We start from the raw sequence: 19676 nt of genomic DNA, 5'->3' as shown, positions 1-19676 counted from the left end.
ACACACTTATAAGATCTATTTACAATGCATGATCATCATTAACAAGTGCTACTAAGAACATTCCTCACATTAATTGGGCTCTATAAACAGGCTTCTGATCACCCTACAAATGAACAAAACGTTTCCACAAAAAATCATAGTTTTCTGCAGCACATAATCATGTGTAAATAGGAGCTGTGCTGCTGAGAACAATGGCAGATTGTTTAGTGCGTATCTGAAACGGGCTTGACTGTGTAAATGGACTACTAAAAGACCATTAATGGGTGGTTATTTAGTGCCATCAGTCGGCAGTTGTAAATGGACCCATACAGAGAAGGATGTCAGTCACAGCTTAGGCTGCCTACTGGGCACTGGTTTCCTACGTCGACTGGACTTTTAGGTCGACTGGACTTTTAGGTCGACTGGACTTTTAGGTCGACTGGACTCTTAGGTCGACTGGACTCTTAGGTCTACTGGACTCTTAGGTCTACTGGACTCTTAGGTCTACTGGACTCTTAGGTCTACTGGACTCTTAGGTCTACTGGACTCTTAGGTCTACTGAACTCCTAGGTTGACTAGACTCCTAGGTTGATTATACTCCTAGGTTGATTAGACTCCTAGGTTGACCGCAGTCCTAGGTTGACCGCAGTCCTAGGTTGACCGCAGTCCTAGGTTGACCGCAGTCCTAGGTTGACCGCACTCCTAGGTTGACCGCACTCCTAGGTTGACCGCACTCTTAGGTTTACCGCACTCTTAGGTTGACCGCACTCTTAGGTTGACCGCACTCTTAGGTTGACCGCACTCTTAGGTTGACCGCACTCTTAGGTTGACCGCACTCTTAGGTTGACCGGACTCCTAGGTTGACCGGACTCCTAGGTTGACCGGACTACTAGGTTGACCGGACTCCTAGGTTGACCGGACTCCTAGGTTGACCGGACTCCTAGGTTGACCGGACTCCTAGGTTGACCGCACTCTTAGGTTGACCGCACTCTTAGGTTGACCGCACTCTTAGGTTGACCGCACTCTTAGGTTGACCGCACTCTTAGGTTGACCGCACTCTTAGGTTGACCGCACTCTTAGGTTGACCGCACTCCTAGGTTGACCGCACTCCTAGGTTGACCGCACTCCTAGGTTGACCGCACTCTTAGGTTGACCGCACTCTTAGGTTGACCGGACTCCTAGGTCTACTAGACTCCTAAGCTTAGAAAGGTAAAGGATTTTATTTAGTAAAATACAAGATATATTGAATCTTTTCCCACAAATCTTATACTTTATATCAAACTTTTCAGCTTCTCGTGTTCTCTCACATGCTGCCTGCAGACTTTTGCATCATACGATATGCACAATAAATGTTGTGAATGACATCTCATCATACACATACAGGACAAAAATGGGGGAGCTTAGAGGTATCTTCTACTAATACATGGGTGTATATATTTTTTTTTTGTTCTTAGCACCAAATAAGAATTTGGTGAATTGTCCCAAAATCTCTGTAAAGGTGTGTTTTCATCATCATAAATGGGTAAAATTGCAAAGTGATTATAAAAACAAGAAACTTTGCAAATTATTTGTTATTAAAGATCTTATCCATTCCTAAGAATGGAGAGATTTTTTATTTTCTAGTTTACTGCTTGTTGCACAAGTTACTTTCCATCTCTGCCGGCTATCAGTGATGGCCGGTCTTCCAGGCGTCGAGAACGCACTTGTAAGTTAGTTGCTATAGAGCTTGTAGCTGACAGGATCTCTTGATCTAAGCTCAGTGGCCCCTGTGCTCCTCCAATGCGATAGATGAAAAGCTGCCTGTGTTTGCAGCATGGGAGTCCATACTTCAGGCCAGTGGCGTGATTAAAGAGCACCAACCACCAGGATTTTCTTATATAAACTAAAGCCAGTGCTATACTGGCGTTATCATGCTGATTCTAAACATACCTATAGCTGTGAGATCGGATGTATAGTTTCTGAAACACAGGCAATTAAAATTTGTGAAATGCACTGTTATTTGATGATAGGTGCAATGAAATATCTAATAGGTGAGTCAGGTTTTGCTAGTTATTCCTGCCCCTGTCTGCCTGACAGTCCTCCTCTTGTCTCTGTTATTACAGTGTGAGGAAGGAAGGACAGAGGGGAGGAAGGACAGGCAGGCAGACAAGGGTGGGAATAACTAACAAAACCCGACCCACCTATTAGATATTCTGTTGCACCTCTCATCAAATAACAGTGACGTTTACAAACTTTACTTGCCTATATTTCAGAAACTATACATCCAATCTCACAGCTATAGGTATGTATAGAATCAGCATGATAGCGCCAGTATAGGACTGGCTTTAGTTTATATATGAAAATCCTGGTGGTTGGTCCTCTTTAAGCCTTGGAACCGAACTGTAATAAACCAGGCAATCAAGAAATAATGTCTGGAACACCATTCTGAGTCTGAAGTGGGTGCAAAAACCTAAAAAATCTACACTATATGGAGAGAAGGTATGCACACCAGTGACTATGTAAGGGGACTATATGAAAAGCAGAAACTGCTGTGTGAATACTGACATGAAAAATCCAATAGCTATATGTAAGAATGAAAATATGAAAATGAAATCTGCATTACTGCCATGAACATATGAATAAAGAGAAATTTAGCTATTGAATTGATCAATGCAATAGAGCCCCAACACTACGCCAAAGTATTTCTCTACGTTGGGGTCCCTAGCTTGTGTGTGTCCTCTCATGCAGTTGAAAAACTTTCTGTGTATGGGAAGCTGAGACTTGATTGATTTGTAGTCTTTCGTTTGTGAACCCGGCCCCACTCACACCTATTGCCAATCCACATTATACGCATATATAGCCTGGGTCTCAGCTTCCCATACACGGTAAGTTTTTTAACTGCATGAGAGGACACACACAAGCTAGGGACCCCAACGTAGAGAAATACTTTGGCGTAGTGTTGGGGCTCTGTTGCATTGATCAATTCAGTAGCTAAATTTCTCTTGATTCATATGTTCATGGCAGTAATGCAGGTTCCATTTATCACATTTTCATTCTTACATATAGCTATTGGATTTTTCATGTCAGTATTCACACAGCAGTTTCTGCTATTTCATGTAGTCCCCTTACATAGTCACTGGTGTGCATACCTTATCTCCATATAGTGTAATAAACCAGGAGCGCACTGACCCCGGCAAACAGGAAGCCCAGAGGCAGGGGAGCGGTGTGCTTCTGAAAAAAATATCTTGACACTAACCCTTTAAGCTAGGACTTAAACTGGTATTCAAAGGGTGCCCACCAACTATGATATGGCCCCAATACAACTAATCATAAGACTTAAGTCATGTCATTGATGCTATTTATTACTTAATTTGGGTCTTACACACAATATAATGGCGTTGATAACACCAGGAAGAAGAGAATCGGCAGATGGCGATACCGTTTTATTTGCTCACAATCGTTTCGCTGATTCTTTTCTTCTAATTCCTATGTTATTATTTGGAAAATCCAACATAAATAAATTAAAACCCCGATGAAGAGAAGGTTCCATCAGCGTGGTAGTGACACATGAATGTTCAGTCTCAGCTCCTCCACAATTTCTACATTTGGATTTGCTTCTTACCATCTGGCCTTATGTGTCAGACACATATATTTTCTGCAGGAACAGTTGCTTTATCTCTCTTGCTTTGCAGCAAATTGCAGCGGTGGGGCTATCAAACAAAATAAATGTGTATAATTTGTGACATTTCAGAAGCCCCTGTTCTCTTACCGGCATCTGCAGGGATAGTCGTAGATTTGGCCTGGACAGATTAACACCATGTGTCTTATCTTGTCAGGGGAGCGTGCTTCTGAAATCCATACGTGGAATTCCTGGATTGACGTCAGTCACATAACATATTTGTACGCTTTCTATAGGTGGTTTTCCTCACTGGATATGGCTATGTGTACGTGGATGTTGTCCAGCAGTGTGGAGCGATCATCATCACTCTAGCCCCGGAGGGAAGAGCCGGACCAGTTCTGACAAGTCTTAATAGGTACGAATGGGGGGGGGGGGTGTGACCAAGTTAATACAAGTCCTTAAAGGGAACCTGTCACTAGATTTGGGGCCTATAGGCTGCGGCCACCACCACCGGGCTCTTATATACAGCATTCTAACATGTTGTATATAAGAGCCCAGGCCGCTGTGTAGAACGTAAAACCCCTTTATAATACTCACTTAAACGGCCGCTGCGGTGGAGTTGGGTCAGATGGGCGTCTTTGTTCTCCGGTGCCGGCGCCTCCTCTTTCAGCCATCTTTGTCTTCCTTCTTCTGAAGCCGGGGTGCATGACTTGTCCTACGTCATCCACACTCGCCGGCATTGAGGTCCTGCGCAGGCGCACTTTGATCTGCCCTCAGCAGAGCAGATCAACGTATTGTAGTGCGCCTGCGCGGGACAGGGAGTGTGTATGACATAGGACGCATCATGCACACAGGCTTCAGAAAGAGGACGAAGATGGCCGAAAGAGGAGGCGCCGGACCGAAGAAAGGAGGCACCCATATGACCCAACTCCACCGCAGCGACCGTTTTAGGTGAGTATTATAAAGTGCTTTTTACGTTCTACACAGCGGCCTGGGCTCTTATATACAACATGTTAGGATGCTGTATATAAGAGCCCGGTGGTGGTGCCCCAGCTTATAGGCCTAAAATCTGCTGACAGGTTTCCTGAGAGCATCAGAAGCGGAGATCCTGATTTCATCGATGTGTCACTTACTGAGCTGCTTACTGTAGCTTTAGTAAAATCACATTTATTAGCAGGATATTCTCACTTGAGGACTAGTAAACCTGCTGCCTTGTAGTCCTTCATATTCATGAGCGCTGCATAACCCCGCCCTCACCACTGATTGGTAGCTTTCTGCCGATGCACAGTCTACACCGAAAGCTGCCAATCAATGCTGTGGGCGGGGTTATACAGAGCTCAGCATTCTGAGCACTGCTAGATCTGCAGCAGATAAAACTGTGATTTTTCTCAAAATTACAACAAGCAGCCCATTAAGTGTAGTTTTAGTAAAATCACATTTATCAGCAGGAAATTCTCACTTTAGGACTAGTAAACCTGCTGCCATGTAGTCCTCCATATTCATGAGCGCTGTATAACCCCGCCCGCACCACTAATTGGTAGCTTTCTGCCGATGCACAGTGTACACCAAAAGCTGCCAATCAATGCTGTGGGCGGGGTTATACAAAGCTCAGCATTCTGAGCACTACTAGATCTGCAGATAAAACTGTGATTTTTCTCAAAACTACAACAGATTCATCTCTGGGGGTATCAGCCCCTACATAATATTTTTCTCAGATGGGGTTGAAAAATTTCAATAGGTTTTTTTTTAAGGCATTTTCCCATCTCAGCAAGTAATGTTGTTTTATACTATATGCCATCACTTAATGGTCACTGAGGGTCTGTCCTCTAGGACCGTCCTTAGAATGGAGGAGACGCAGTGCTTTTTTGGCACTGTATTCTCTTCACGGCTCCCTTTCTTTACAGGGGCATTTCTGGCCAATTGCTGCCACACATGCATTGAGTGGGCCTGCTGTGGGTCTCTGCACAATGCGATGGTTGGGAGGGAGCTTACCCCATACTTGTGAACGTCAATCTCAAAAATACAAGCCCCCTATAGTGGCCGCCCCAGACAACCTGGCCATTATGGGTTGTTTTTTTTTTAACTATATCCAAAGATGTTTACAAATATATTAAGGAATGAATGTTGAACCCACAAGTTCCTAAATTCAACACAGAAATCCTGTAATTACCCCGACTGTCCCCAACAGCCTTATACATGGGTATACATGGGGATTCCTTTAATATGATTAAATGTTTCTTCTGCTTTAGTAACGCTGTGATCTTTGAAAAATTTACTTTTATTGTGCAGCAATGCATTTGCTAATGATTGAGGAGTAGTCCGGTGGGGTGTGTCTTATCCCAGACTAGTCCTGCCTTTGATCCTCTAATACCAGCCTCCTGGGCATGATTGACAGTCTGCATAATGGTCCTTCCACAAGGAAATGTGCATGCACGTTGTTAGTCATGCTCAGGGAGGTGTAATTTGAAGATCTGAGAAAAGACTAGTGCGATAGAAGAGACGCCGCGCCAAACTAGTCATTCAGTAGACTTAGTGATGGTACAAGATTAAAGTTCATTTTTCAAAGATTGCAGCATTAGCAAGTCCCTTAGCAAATTAAAGGGAAACATGTCAGCAGGTTTGTGCTACCGTGCCTTGCGAAAGTATTTGGCTCCCTTGAATTTTTCAACCTTTTCCCACATTTCAGGCTTCAAAGATAAAAATTTTAATGTTATGGTGTAGAATCAACAACAAGTGGGACACAATTGTGAAGTTGAACGATATTTATTGCTTATTTTAAACTTTTATAAAAAATAAATAACTGAAAATTGGGGCGTGCAATATTATTCAGCCTTTTTAAGTTAATACTTTGTAGCGCCACCTTTTGCTGCGAATACAGCTGTAGTTGCTTGGGTTATGTGTCTATCAGTTTTGCACATCGAGAGACTGAAATTCTTGCCCATTCTTCCTTTGTAAACAGCTGGAGCTGAGTGAGGTTGGATGGAGAGCGTTTGTGAACAGCAGTTTTCAGCTCTTTCCACAGATTCTCGATTGGATTCAGGTCTGGACTGTGACTTGGCCATTCTAACACCTGGATATGTTTATTTGTGAACCATTCCATTGTAGATTTTGATTTATGTTTGGGAACATTGTCTTGTTGAAAGTCAAATCTGCTCCCAGTCTCAGGTCTTTTGCAGACTCCAACAGGTTTTCTTCAAGATTGGTCCTGTATTTGGCTCCATCCGTCTTACCATCAATTTTAACCATCTTCCCTGTCCCTGCTGAAGAAAAGCAGGCCCAAACCATGATGCTGCCACCACCATGTTTGACAGTGGGGATGGTGTGTTCAGGGTGATGAGCTGTGTTACTTTTACGCCAAACATATTGTTTGGCATTGTGCCCAAAAAGTTCGATTTTTGGTTTAATCTGACCAGAGCACCTTCTTCCACATGTTTGGTGTCTCCCAGGTGGCTTGTGGCAAACTTTAAACAACACTTTTTATGGATATATTTGAGAAATGGCTTTCTCCTTGCCGCTCTTCCATAAAGGCCAGATTTGTGCAGTGTATGACTGATTGTTGTCCTATGGACAGACTCTCCCACCTCAGCTGTAGATCTCTGCAGTTCATCCAGAGTGATCATGGGCCTCTTGGCTGCATCTCTGATCAGTATTCTTGTTTGAGATGAAAGTTTGGATGGACGGCCGGGTCTTGGCAGATTTGCAGTGGTATGATACTCCTTCCATTTCAATATGATTGCTTGCACAGTGCTTCTTGGGACGTTTAAAGTTTTGGAAATTTTTTTGCAACCAAATCCGGCTTCAAACTTCTCTACAACAGTATCATGGACCTGCCTGTTGTGTTCCTTGGTCTTCATGATGCTCTCTGTGCTTTAAACAGAACACTGAGACTATCACAGAGCAGGTGCATTTATACGGAGACTTGATTACACACAGGGGGATTATATTTATCATCATCAGTCATTTAGGTCAGCAGTGAGTTTGCTGCACTGAAAGTAAAGGGGAGGAATAATATTGCACGAACCAATTTTCAGTTTTTTATTTTTTTCAAAAATTTAAAATAAGCAATAAATACCGTTCACCTTCACAATTGTGTCCCACTTGTTGTTGATTCTTCACCATAAAATTAATTTTTTTTATCTTTATGTTTGAAGCCTGAAATGTGGGAAAAGGTTGAAAAATTCAAGGGGGCCAAACACTTTCGCAAGGCACTCTATGTAATCTGAGAGCAGAATAATGTAGGAGCTGATACCCTGATTCCATTCATGTGTCTCTTAATAGGCTGTGTGTTATGGTGTCAATAAGATTAGTGTTTTATCAGCAGGACATAATCATTACAAGACTGAAGGGCACTTTACACGCTGCGATATCGCTATTGATATCGCTAGTGAGCGTACCCGCCCCCATCGGTTGTGCATCACGGACAAATCGCTGCCCGTGGTGCACAACATCGCTAACACCTGTCACACATACTTACCTGCCTAATGACGTCGCTGTTGCCGGCGAACCGCCTCCTTTCTAAGGGGCCGGTTTCTTCGGTGTCACAGCGACGTCACTAAGCGGCCGCCCAATAGAAGCGGAGGGGCGGAGATGAGCGGGACGAACATCCCGCCCACCTCCTTCCTTCCTCATTGCCGGCGGCCGCAGGTACGAGGTTGTTCCTCGTTCCTGCGGTGTCACACATAGCGATGTTTGCTACCGCAGGAATGACGAACAACCTGCGGCATGAACAACCAACGATATTATGAAAATGGACGACGTGACAATGATCAACGATTTCTGACGCTTTTGCGATCGGTGATCGTCGCTCCTAGGTGTCACACGCAATGATATCGCTAACGACGCCGGATGTGCGACACTAACGACGTGACTCCAACGATATCTCGTTAACGATATCGTTGCGTGTAAAGCACTCTTAAGTGTCTCATGCCTTTTCATCAACTGCTGTGTGTAACCCCATCCTCACCACTGATTAGCAGCCTTCTATAAACATACACATAAAGCTGTCAATCAGTGGAACAGGGTTATGTACAAGGTTCAACATTTCTAGCTCTGCTCAATCTATAGCAAACTGATTTTATCACAACTGCTGCACCCAGTAAATTAAGTGACACATTGCTAGAATCAGGGTCTCTGTCCCTGCATCATGCCACTGTCAGATTACATAGCAAAAACCCGTTGACAGATAATGCTATGTTAACGGTTGGGATCATTCAGGGTACCTCTCACAGGTTCTCTTTAATGACTATTTTATATAAATAGAACATGATCGCATAATTATACTTTCATACAGGTTGTCTCATGAAGGCAAACTTTATTCTTGGCAAGCACCAAGGCCCCAGTTCATCTTTGTCTATTCTCCACTTCTCTGGAGTAGTTTGCTGCTTTTCATTGGCTTTAGTATTTGTGCCATATTCGCTATACACTTTGTGCCACTTTTCATGTTGTCTTTCTTTTTTATATCTTATTTATATACTAGAAGGTGGCCCGATTCTACGCATCGGGTATTCTAGAATTTACGTATTGTGTAGTTAATGTATGATTTTTGTTAAATATATATATAGATGTTGTTGTGTGTAGTTACCAAGTGTTTGTGTAGGGCGCTGTACATGTTCTGGGTGTGGCGGGGGGTGAGAGCGGTGTTGTATGTGTGTTGCGTGTGTTGCGTTGTTTGTGGAGCGCTGTGTGTCTGTAGCGTTGTGTGTGTGTGTGTTGCGCGGTTTGTGTGGGTGTGGTGTGTTTTGGGGTGAGGTATGTTTTGTGCAATGTGTGTGTTGCGTGGTATGTGCGTATGTTGTTGTATGCCGCGGTGTTTGTGTGTTGGGTGTTGTGTGTGTGCAGCGTTGTCTGTGTGTGCGGGTGTCTGTGTACGGCGGTGTTTGTGGTTCCCAGTGTGTGGGTGGTGTGTTGGGGGGAGGTGTGCACCTCCCATCGTGCTCCATCCCCCATGCTGCGCACCCCCCATCGTGCTCCATCCGCCATGCTGTGCACTCCCAAACGTGCTCCATCCGCCATGCTGCGCACTCCCAAACGTGCTCCATCCGCCATGATGCGCACTCCCAAACATGCTCCATCCGCCATACTGCGCACTCCCAAACGTGGTCCATCCGCCATGCTGCGCACTCCCAAACGTGCTCCATCCGCCATGCTGCACACTCCCAAACATGCTCCATCCGCCATGCTGCGCAGTCCCAAACATGCTCCATCCGCCATGCTGCGCACTCCCAAACGTGCTCCATCCGCCATGCTGCGCACTCCCAAACGTGCTCCATCCGCCATGCTGCGCACTCCCAAACATGCTCCATCCGCCATGCTGCGCACTCCCAAACGTGGTCCATCCGCCATGCTGCGCAGTCCCAAACGTGCTCCATCCGCCATGCTGCGCACTCCCAAACGTGCTCCATCCCCCATGCTGCGCACTCCCCACCGTGCGCCATCCCCCATGCTGCGCACCCCCCATCGTGCTCCATCCCCCATGCTGCAGCAGCATCAGCCTCTCTGCCCCCAGCATCAGCCTCTCTCCTCCCAGCATCAGCCTCTCTCCTCCCAGCATCAGCCTCTCTGTCCCCAGCATCAGCCTCTCTCCTCCCAGCCTCAGCCTCCCCCAGTATCAGCCTCTCTTCTCTCAGCCTCCCCCCTCCCAGCCTCCCTCCTCCCAGCCTCCCCCAGCATCAGCCTCTCTCCTCCCAGCCTCCCCCAGCATCAGCCTCCCCCAGCATCAGCCTCTCTCCTTAAAGCCTCCCCCAGCATCAGCCTCTCTCCTCCCAGCCTCCCTCCTCCCAGCCTCCCTCTTCCCAGCCTTCCCCAGCATCAGCCTCCACCTCCCAGCCTCCCTCAGCATCAGCCTCTCCCAGCATCAGCCTCTCTCCTTCCAGCCTCCCCCAGCATCAGCCTCCCCCAGCATCAGCCTCTCTCCTTCCAGCCTACCCCAGCATCAGCCTCCCCCAGCATCAGCCTCTCTCCTCCCAGCCTCCCTCCTCCCAACCTCCCCCAGCATCAGCCTCCCCCTCCCAGCCTCCCCCAGCATCAGCCTCTCTCCTTCCAGCCTCCCCCAGCATCAGCCTCCCTCAGCATCAGCCTCCGCCTCCCAGCCTCCCCCAGCATCAGCCTCTGCCTCCCAGCCTCCCCCAGCATCAGCCTCTCTCCTCCCAGCCTCCCCCAGCATCAGCCTCTCTCCTCCCAGCCTCCTCCAGCATCAGCCTCTCTCCTCCCAGCCTCCCCTAGCATCAGCCTCCCCCTCCCAGCCTCCCCCAGCATCAGCCTCTCTCCTTCCAGCCTCCCCCAGCATCAGCCTCCCCCAGCATCAGCCTCTCTCCTCCCAGCCTCCCCCAGCATCAGCCTCCCCCTCCCAGCCTCCCCAGCATCAGCCTCCCCCAGCATCAGCCTCTCTCCTTCCAGCCTCCCCCAGCATCAGCCTCTCTCATCCCAGCCACCCCCAGCATCAGCCTCCCCCAGCATCAGCCTCTCTCCTCCCAGCCTCCCCCAGCATCAGCCTCCCCCAGCATCAGCCTACACCCTCCCAGCCTCCCCCAACATCAGCCTCTCTCCTTCCAGCCTCCCCCAGCATCAGCCTCTCTCATCCCAGCCACCCCCAGCATCAGCCTCCCCCAGCATCAGCCTCTCTCCTCCCAGCCTCCCCCAGCATCAGCCTCCCCCAGCATCAGCCTACACCCTCCCAGCCTCCCCCAACATCAGCCTCCCCCAGCATCAGCCTCCCCCTCCCAGCCTTCCCCAGGATCAGCCTCTCTCCTCCCAGCCTCCTCCAGCACGCCGTGCTCCTCTGCCGAAACTCACAGATCCGATCGCATACACTCACACACACACCCACCCGATCGCATACACTCACACCCACCCGGTCGCATACACTCACACCCACCCGATGGCATACACTCACACACACCCGATCGCATACACTCACACACAGGCGATAGCATACACTCACACACACTTGATCGCATATACTCACACACACCCGATCGCATACACTCACACACACCCGATCGCATACACTCACACACACATTGACGATATTGCACATACGCGCTCACACTCACAACATCCGGAGATACCACATGCTTCTGGCCATGTGATCCTCCGGCAGGTCCTGGAAGCTCACAGCACAGTATCGCGGCCGAGAAGCAAGCGATATCTCCGGATGCTGTGAGTATGTGGATGCGATCTGATGTGTGTGTGTGAGGTGTGTGTGAGAGTGAGTGTGATCTGATGTGTGTGTGTGTGTGTGTGTGTCTGTTGTTATGTGTGTGCGTGTGGATGTTCCGCCGCTGCAGGACCTTGATGTGCTGGTAACTATGCTACCATGGTTACCAGCGCATCACGTCCCCCACTCGCACGGGAGCCCACACCAGCATACGGCGGCAAACCCCAGCAATGCGAGGGTTTGTGTCGGCTGGGTTGGCGGCGTATGCTGGTGTGGGCTCCCGGGGGGTACAGTACTCACCTGGGAGTCGTGTCTCCTTGTCAGTTCGGGGGATGCGTGCGGGGGGCGGGGCCAGAGCGAGCGTGCATTGCGTGAGGGGGGCGGGGCGTGGCCGAGTTGCCAATACGTGCAGGGTGCTGGGGCGAGAGGCTAATCCGTGTGGGGGGCGGAGCCTGTGCGAGCGGCCGGCCAATCCGTGGGGGGGGGGGAGCCAGGGCGAGCGACCAATCCGTGCGGGGGGGGCGGGGTCACGGCCAGGACAGCGGCCAATCCGCTTTGTGTCACCATAAGGACACAATTTTGGAGCAAGACAGACAGACAGATAGACAGACAGACAGAATAAGGCAATTATATATATATATATATATATATATATATATATATATATATATATATATATAAAAATTTGTGACACCGTTGCTCATCGAGCTGTTTTAGACAGATTCGCTAAAAGCGACTTTTACTACATGTTGCATTTGTTTTGTGCATCTCGCCCCAGTCCTTGCCTGGAGTAAGGGGTACTTTACACGCTGCGACATCGCTAGCAATTGCTACAGATGTCGAGCGTGATAGCACCCACCCCCGTCGTACGGCTGATATGTGGTGATCACTGCCGTAGCGAACATTATCGCTATGGCAGCGTCACACGCATATACCTGTTCAGCAACGTCGCTGTGACCGCCGAACAATCCCTCTCTCAAGGGGAGGTGCGTTCGGCGTCACCGCGAAGTCATTAAGCGGCTGGCCAATAGAAGCAGAGGAGGGGCGGAGATAAGCGGGACATAACATCCCGCCCACCTTCTTGCTTCCGCATTGGCGGTGGAGGCAGGTAAGGAGATGTTCCTCGCTCCTGCGGTGTCACACATAGCGATGTGTGATGCCGCAGGAACGAGGAACAACATCGTTACTTACCTGACAACGATTTTTTGTTATTAAACAACCTCTCCAAAACAAACGATTTTTGTCTTTTTTGCGATCGTTTTAGGTCGCCCCAGCCTGTCACACGCTTCGATGTCGCTAACAACGCCGGATGTGCGTCACAAACACCGTGACCCCAACGACATTGCTTGAGCGATGTTGCAGCGTGTAAATTACCCCTAAGGTTTTTGGAGGAGTATCCTTTTGGCACATTTTTACAACTTTTTAAAAGGATTTGCAACTTTTAGAGCTCAAAAAACATCAGTATATACTTTTCTTCTTTTAACAGGCTTCAGTGCTATTTCGAGCCATTGTGACTTAATGGATGAATGCTCTATAGCAAGACCGATCTTGTGCAGCCTAGATAGGTCCACCAGGGTCTTCTCCGTCTAGATAGGTCAGGGCTTTCACCAACGTTAACGCAATAGTATCAAGCCATCGGGTTGCTGGTCTTCCTCTTCAACGTGTTCCTTCTATTTTTCTAACCATTATGCCCTTCTCGAGTGCACAAAACAAAATAAGTGAGTTCAATAAATCACAGATTGTAAATTGGGCTCTAAATCTTTGCAGATCCAGCTCTCAGCTGCTTTCACTATTGCCAGGTTTGTATTTCATGTTAAAAAAGTGACTTTTTGTTTTATGTTTTTTTTTATAGGACTCAATGTCAGCGCATTGTATTTAAGTCCTTCATCACCCAGCTCAGCATGGGCATCTATGACGACATCACTAATTACAAAGCGTCATCAGAACTGATGCGGCTGACTTTGGATAACGTCTTCCTTCATCTGACCCCGGTGACCAGTTTTCTCAGGCAGCCTTGCCAAGAGATGCAGACAGAACTCACCTCCGGGATACCAATGTTTTACAGCCTGGAAGTATATTGTGGAGATTTACAGATAGACAATCAGCTCTACAGCAAGTCCAACTTCCATTTTCCTGTTCTGGTTTGCCAAGAAGAGAAAATTGAGTGCGGCAGATGGCCAAAGGCCGGCAGCCTGACCATGTCCATCAAAGAGCTGGAAGAATACAAGGAGACCTCATTCTGCAAACTCTTCATCACCTTCTCTCTAGAACAAAACATTTATGACCTGAATGAACTGAGCTTTGATTTGAGGCCGTCCCGACTCTACGTGGAGGACACATTTGTCTACTACGTAAAAACGCTGTTTGATACATATCTCCCAGATAACACATTGCTAGAAGGCCAAGTCAAACTCGTCGGATCTCAGCTTCATCACATACTACCGGATCAAGTACGGCAACATGCATCAGCGCTCGTTAGTCCAGTTAAGCTCAGGAAATTGACTGTTCAACCAGTTAACCTACTGGTTAGCATCCACGCGTCTCTGAAGCTGTACATCGCCTCAGATCACACTCCATTATCCTTCTCTGTGTTTGAACGTGGACCAATCTTTACCACTGCCAGGCAGCTCATACACGCCCTGGCAATGCATTATGCTGCCGGTGCCCTCTTCAGAGCAGGTGAGTGCGTGTTTCTAATTTACACCTTCTTTTAGAGCAGGGGTGGGGAACCTTTTTACTGCCGGGGGCCATCTGGAAATTTCTACGAACCATCGGGGGCCGCACAAAATTATCAATGTGAAAATTACCCGGCTACATTTGGTCAAGCAATTAATTAACTCACCCCTATTGTGGTGGCCAGAGATGCTTCTCTTTGGCGCAGCGGTTAATTTTCGGTGATATTGATCATGTTGCTTCTCACAGCAGCTTTTCCAGGATTGTCTCGGTCTGGAGCAGTCAACTCTTTGTGATAATAAGATTGGTAAATCATATACATCACAACTGACACTGGGACTGCTGTGTATATATTACATCACAGGAGGGGCTGGGGGCATATACATCACATAGGAGACGCTGGAACTACTGTATATACATCACATAGGAGACGCTGGGACAGCTGTATATATTTATTAAAGAAGATGCCCCAGCATCTCCAATATGATGTATATGCCACCAGCCCCTCCTGTGATGTATATGCCCCAGTGTCTCCTCTGATGTGTATGCTCCAGCCCCACCTGTAATATATACATTACAGAAGACAATGGGGCATATACATCACAGGAGGGGCTGGGGGCATATACATCAAAGGAGGGGCTGGGGCATATATATGCCCCCAGCTCCTCCTGTGATATATGTCCCCAGTGTCTCCTGTGATGTGTATGCTCCAGCTCCACCTGTAATATATACATTACAGGAGACAATGTGGCATATACATCACAGGAGGGGCTGGGGGCATATACATCACAGGAGGGGCTGGGAGAATATATACGTCACAAAAAAGGCTGAGGACATGTACATCACTGGGAGGCATAGATATGGCTTTGGAGCGCAGACAGCACTGGGGGGCACGGATAGCAATAGGGGGGCACGGATAGCAATAGGGGGGCACGGATAGCAATAGGGGGGCACGGATAGCAATAGGGGGGCACGGACAGCAATAGGGGGGCACAGGGGAAACTGACAACACATGCAGAGCCCAGACATTGCACTGGGGGCACAGCACTGGGGACACAGCACTGGGGGGTGGGGAGTCACACAGCCCTGGGGGAGGGGGGAGTACACAGCCCTGGGGGAGGGGGGAGTACACAGCCCTGGGGGAGGGGGGTACACAGCCCTGGGGGAGGGGGGCACACAGACCTTGTGGAGAGGGGGGGGACACACAGACCTTGTGGAGAGGGGGGGACACAGACCTGGGGGAGGGGGGCACACAGCCCTGGGGGACACACAAACCTGGGGGACACACAACCCTGGGGAAGAAGCACACAACCCTGGTGGAGCAGACACAGAGGGAGCAGGCACACGGCAGCTGGGAAATAAGCACATAGCAGCACAGTGTGAACGGGCACACAGCACAGTTGGAGCGCACACGGGGGAGCGGGCACGGGGGAGCTGGCACAAAGAAGCGAGCACGGAGGAGCGGGCACGGGGGAGCTGTAATGGAGAAGCGGGCAAGGGTGAGCGAGCACGGGGGAGCGAGCACGTGTTAGCTGGCACGCAGCACGGGGGAGCGCGCACGGAAGAGCTGGCACGCAGCACGGGGGGAGCGCTCACCTACTAGTTGAAGCCTTCAAAGTGCTGCTGGGCTTCTGTGGGACGGGGCGAAAGTGTTAACCCCGCCCACAAAATAAGTCCTGAGGACACACGCACTGACTAGCGTTCAGTAGTGAACGCTGAATGCGCGTCCTCGTAGCGCGCATGGGGATTTAAAGGGCCGGCAACCGGCAAGACGCGGCTGCCGGCAGAGTCCCGGGGGCCGTAGAAAAGGTCTTGGCGGGCCGTATGCGGCCCGCGGGCCGGAGGTTCCCCACCCCTGTTTTAGAGGGTATTTCAGTGTTCGTAAGTAATGGCATGTTGCTAGATTATTTAAAGGGAATCTGTCAGTAGGATCAACCCTCCTAATCCGTCTTAATGGGCATGTAGGTCATAGGAAGCTGAATAAAATGATACCTTGATATCTGCGATCCAATATCTTATTCCAGAGAAATCCATGGTTTTTTTTTAAATGTGTAAATGAGCTGTTACAATCTATGGATCGGATATAGATCTCCTCCAGAGCTCATTATAAATGAAAGTGGGCTTTACTAGTGTGAGACATGTAACGACTGACAGTGTGCTCTCCTGATCTACATGACCTACAAGCTATGGAGGCAGATTCTCCGGTAGATCTATATCCGGCCCATAGACCTTAGCAGCTCAATTACATATTAAGAATAACATGAATTTCTCTGGAGTAAGACATCAAGGTATCATTTTATTCAACTTTCTCTGACCCATGTGCCCAAGTACACAGCTTAGGAGGGTTGACCTTACTGACAGATTCTGTTTAATAATCACTGAGGACCTCCACTATCCAGAGAATGAAGGATCCTCTTTCTGGAGGAATACTAACTTGCATACTTTTTCCCCGGGAGCATTGCCTGTAAAGCTTTTTCTATACACATTAGATTAATGTCGTCCAAACACGTTGATATCTCATAGCTTCTGCCAAGAGTCTAATGCTGATGGTGGCCCAGACATATTATTGTTGGGGAAGAAAAGGTTCCAGCATGTCCGACTTTGAACTTCCTATCCTTTCGTTTTACCTAAGATAAGCCACTGTCAGAGATCTTTGGTAGTGGCTTTCTTATAGAGAACACAGGAGCGCACGGCAAAATGAGCACCTGCGAGACAGCCGAGATAAGTGCTAGTTGAATGATTGGCCATCTAAATTGTTTGGGGTAATTAAAGTGCACCTGTCATGTCCCCTATGCCCTCCGACCCGGCAGCATTCACGTGTGTATGCCAAAATTCCCTGCCTAACCAGCCCCGTGTAATGCTAGTTACTAAAATCATTTTTCCAAAATAGCATTTCTAATCCCCGTTATTCCAATGTTAATTAGAGTCTTGACTAGTCGCAGGGGCGTTGTTTCCACAGACTAGTCGGTCCAGTTTCCATGTTATCATGCCCCTATGGGAGTCATAACATGATTTTCAACAGGCGGTGTCATCACAGCTCTTTAAAATCTTGTACATACAAACATCTTCTGCGCTTCCGATCATGCACACTGCAACACTCTGATGCTGGGATGCGTACACCTTCAGAGGTGCACTGACACTGCGAAACGAGCTGCGCGCATGCGCAAGATTTCTAGCAGCTGCAATGACACCGCCTCTTGTCTCACCCACAGAGCAAACGCCTTCCAAGAGCTCGAAATGTAATTTCTTTCCAAGAGTAAAACAGACAAATCTTAGGTCAATATTCCTTATGTCCAGTAACTGAACAGCTCCAATGAGGTTACTGTAATGTGACTCTTCGTTGTTAGGGGTCATTTCACTAATTTAACTGCTTTATCTAAAACAAAATATCCATGAACACATCAGATCACCCTTTCGGGTTCATTCACACTGCACATCTGTGAACTTCTGCAGTCTGCGGTGGAAGTGGCGCTGAGCTCTCTTTCCCCCTGTGTGTGCGCGCGCCTACGTGTGTGTGTCTGTATATATATATATATATATATACATATATATACACACACATATACACACACACACACACACACACACACACAGTGTATAACCTTATATTTAGTGTGGAATAACACAGATTTTGGTCCTGGACGCAGCGCCTCTTTAATACAAGAAAGGCGGCATCACCTGATATCGGATCATGTACAGATTCTCTTCATTAACGTGTTTGTGGAAGCCGTCTAATCCCCTGTTAATATCTTACGGATGGAGTGTAACGCTTACACGCTGGAGTATCGGAGATGGGCTTGTTCACAGATGTCAAGGTTCCCTGTGACTGGAGCTGACCTGACAAGCATGCGGTACCCAGAGATCAATGGTCAAGAAATGTCCTTAATTAGCACAGTATTATGTTTAGTACCATCGCACTGCACCGAGTTCTGGGTCACTGATCCAATTAATGTTAAACCTTGATTTTCACACACATTAATGGAATTCACTTTGATGGCTGATCAGACCCGACAGGTTTCTAATACTTTCAGCTTTTTTCTTCCTGGAATAATCATACTTATGGAATGGCACAGCGAGGATTCCAAAGATTAAAGAACGTGACGCCCATCTCAGTAGCTGCATCGGCTCGCTCCCTCTCCACTTACTTTGTTATAATTGCCAACTTTGTAAAGCCTTTTTTCAGTCATATACCTGGTATTTTATTTAAAGGGGTTGTCCACCGCTGCAAAATGTACTTTTATATGTGGTTGGAATATGATTAATAAGGAGTTACTAGTGCATATTTATATGTAATGGTGCCCTGATCATCAGCCGTCGGTCTCAGTCCTGGGTACAGCTGCACCACCTCAGCCCTGCTCTCCATGGTGGTATGTGACCAGTGCTGTGTATGAAGGGGGCTGGCTGTGCAATTTGATACCTAAACCAGCCCCCTTCTCTATGCATTGGTCATAATAAACAGGTGCTGGCTTTGCTAATAAAATGAGGCAACCAGCCTTGGTCACAAGCAACACAGATGACTTGCCAACAGAAGGAACGCTTTCTTGTACCTAGCACAGGGGTGGAAGTGGAGCTGCTGAAGCTGAAGATCGGGACACTTTTACAAGAAGTATACAGTAATACCCTGACTTAAGAGTGCACCAACTTACAAATTTTCCAAGATAAGAGGTGTAGCTCTGTATCTTTTTTTGCTTCATGATACGAGCATAAATGTGAGTTACGACCAGCTTATACTCACCCTCCCTGCGATCCCCCGCAGTGTGGAGTCCTCATTTCATGCAGGCAGCTAATCCGCGTGTGAGAGCTGTCAGCTAATCAGCGTGTGAGAGCGTCGGCTGATCAGCGTGTGAGAGCGTCGGCTGATCAGCGTGTGAGAGCTGTCAGCTAATCAGCGCGTGAGAGCGGTCGGCTGATCAGTGTGAGTGCTGCACTTTCACGCTGATCAGCTGACTTCATGAGACGAGGACAACGCACTGCAGTGGACCAGAGGAAGGGTGAGTATAATAGTTTTTTTTAATGTGTGGCATCATGGAGGCGATGTACCAGGATGGGGGATCATATATAAAAGAATGGGTGAGCCATGAACCAAGATAGAGGATCATATATACCAAATTGGGAGCCATGTATCATAATGGGGGGACATTTACCAGGATGGGGGATCATATATACCAGAATGTTGATTATATATACCAGGATAGCGGTCATGTACTAGGTTGGGGGATCATATATACAGTACCAAGATGGTCGTCTTATCCCAGAATGGGTGTCATAGAA

The 19676-nt window shown here is 47.9% G+C and overlaps 1 protein-coding gene across 1 annotated transcript in view; it reads left to right on the top strand.

The window, feature by feature from the left end:
• Positions 1-19676, top strand: part of VPS13B (vacuolar protein sorting 13 homolog B) — a 1405890-nt gene that overhangs the window by 1315373 nt on the left and 70841 nt on the right. The window contains exons 55-56 of the mRNA XM_075353076.1: positions 3874-3992; positions 13585-14411. Of these exons, the coding sequence (XP_075209191.1) occupies positions 3874-3992; positions 13585-14411 (946 nt within the window). The remainder of the gene's footprint in view (positions 1-3873; positions 3993-13584; positions 14412-19676) is intronic.

The sequence above is a fragment of the Anomaloglossus baeobatrachus genome, chromosome 6 (genome assembly GCF_048569485.1).
Source record: "Anomaloglossus baeobatrachus isolate aAnoBae1 chromosome 6, aAnoBae1.hap1, whole genome shotgun sequence".
Lineage (NCBI taxonomy): Eukaryota > Metazoa > Chordata > Amphibia > Anura > Aromobatidae > Anomaloglossus > Anomaloglossus baeobatrachus.
Note: the sequence above shows the minus strand (reverse complement) of the source record. Positions and strands in the feature narration are given on the sequence as shown.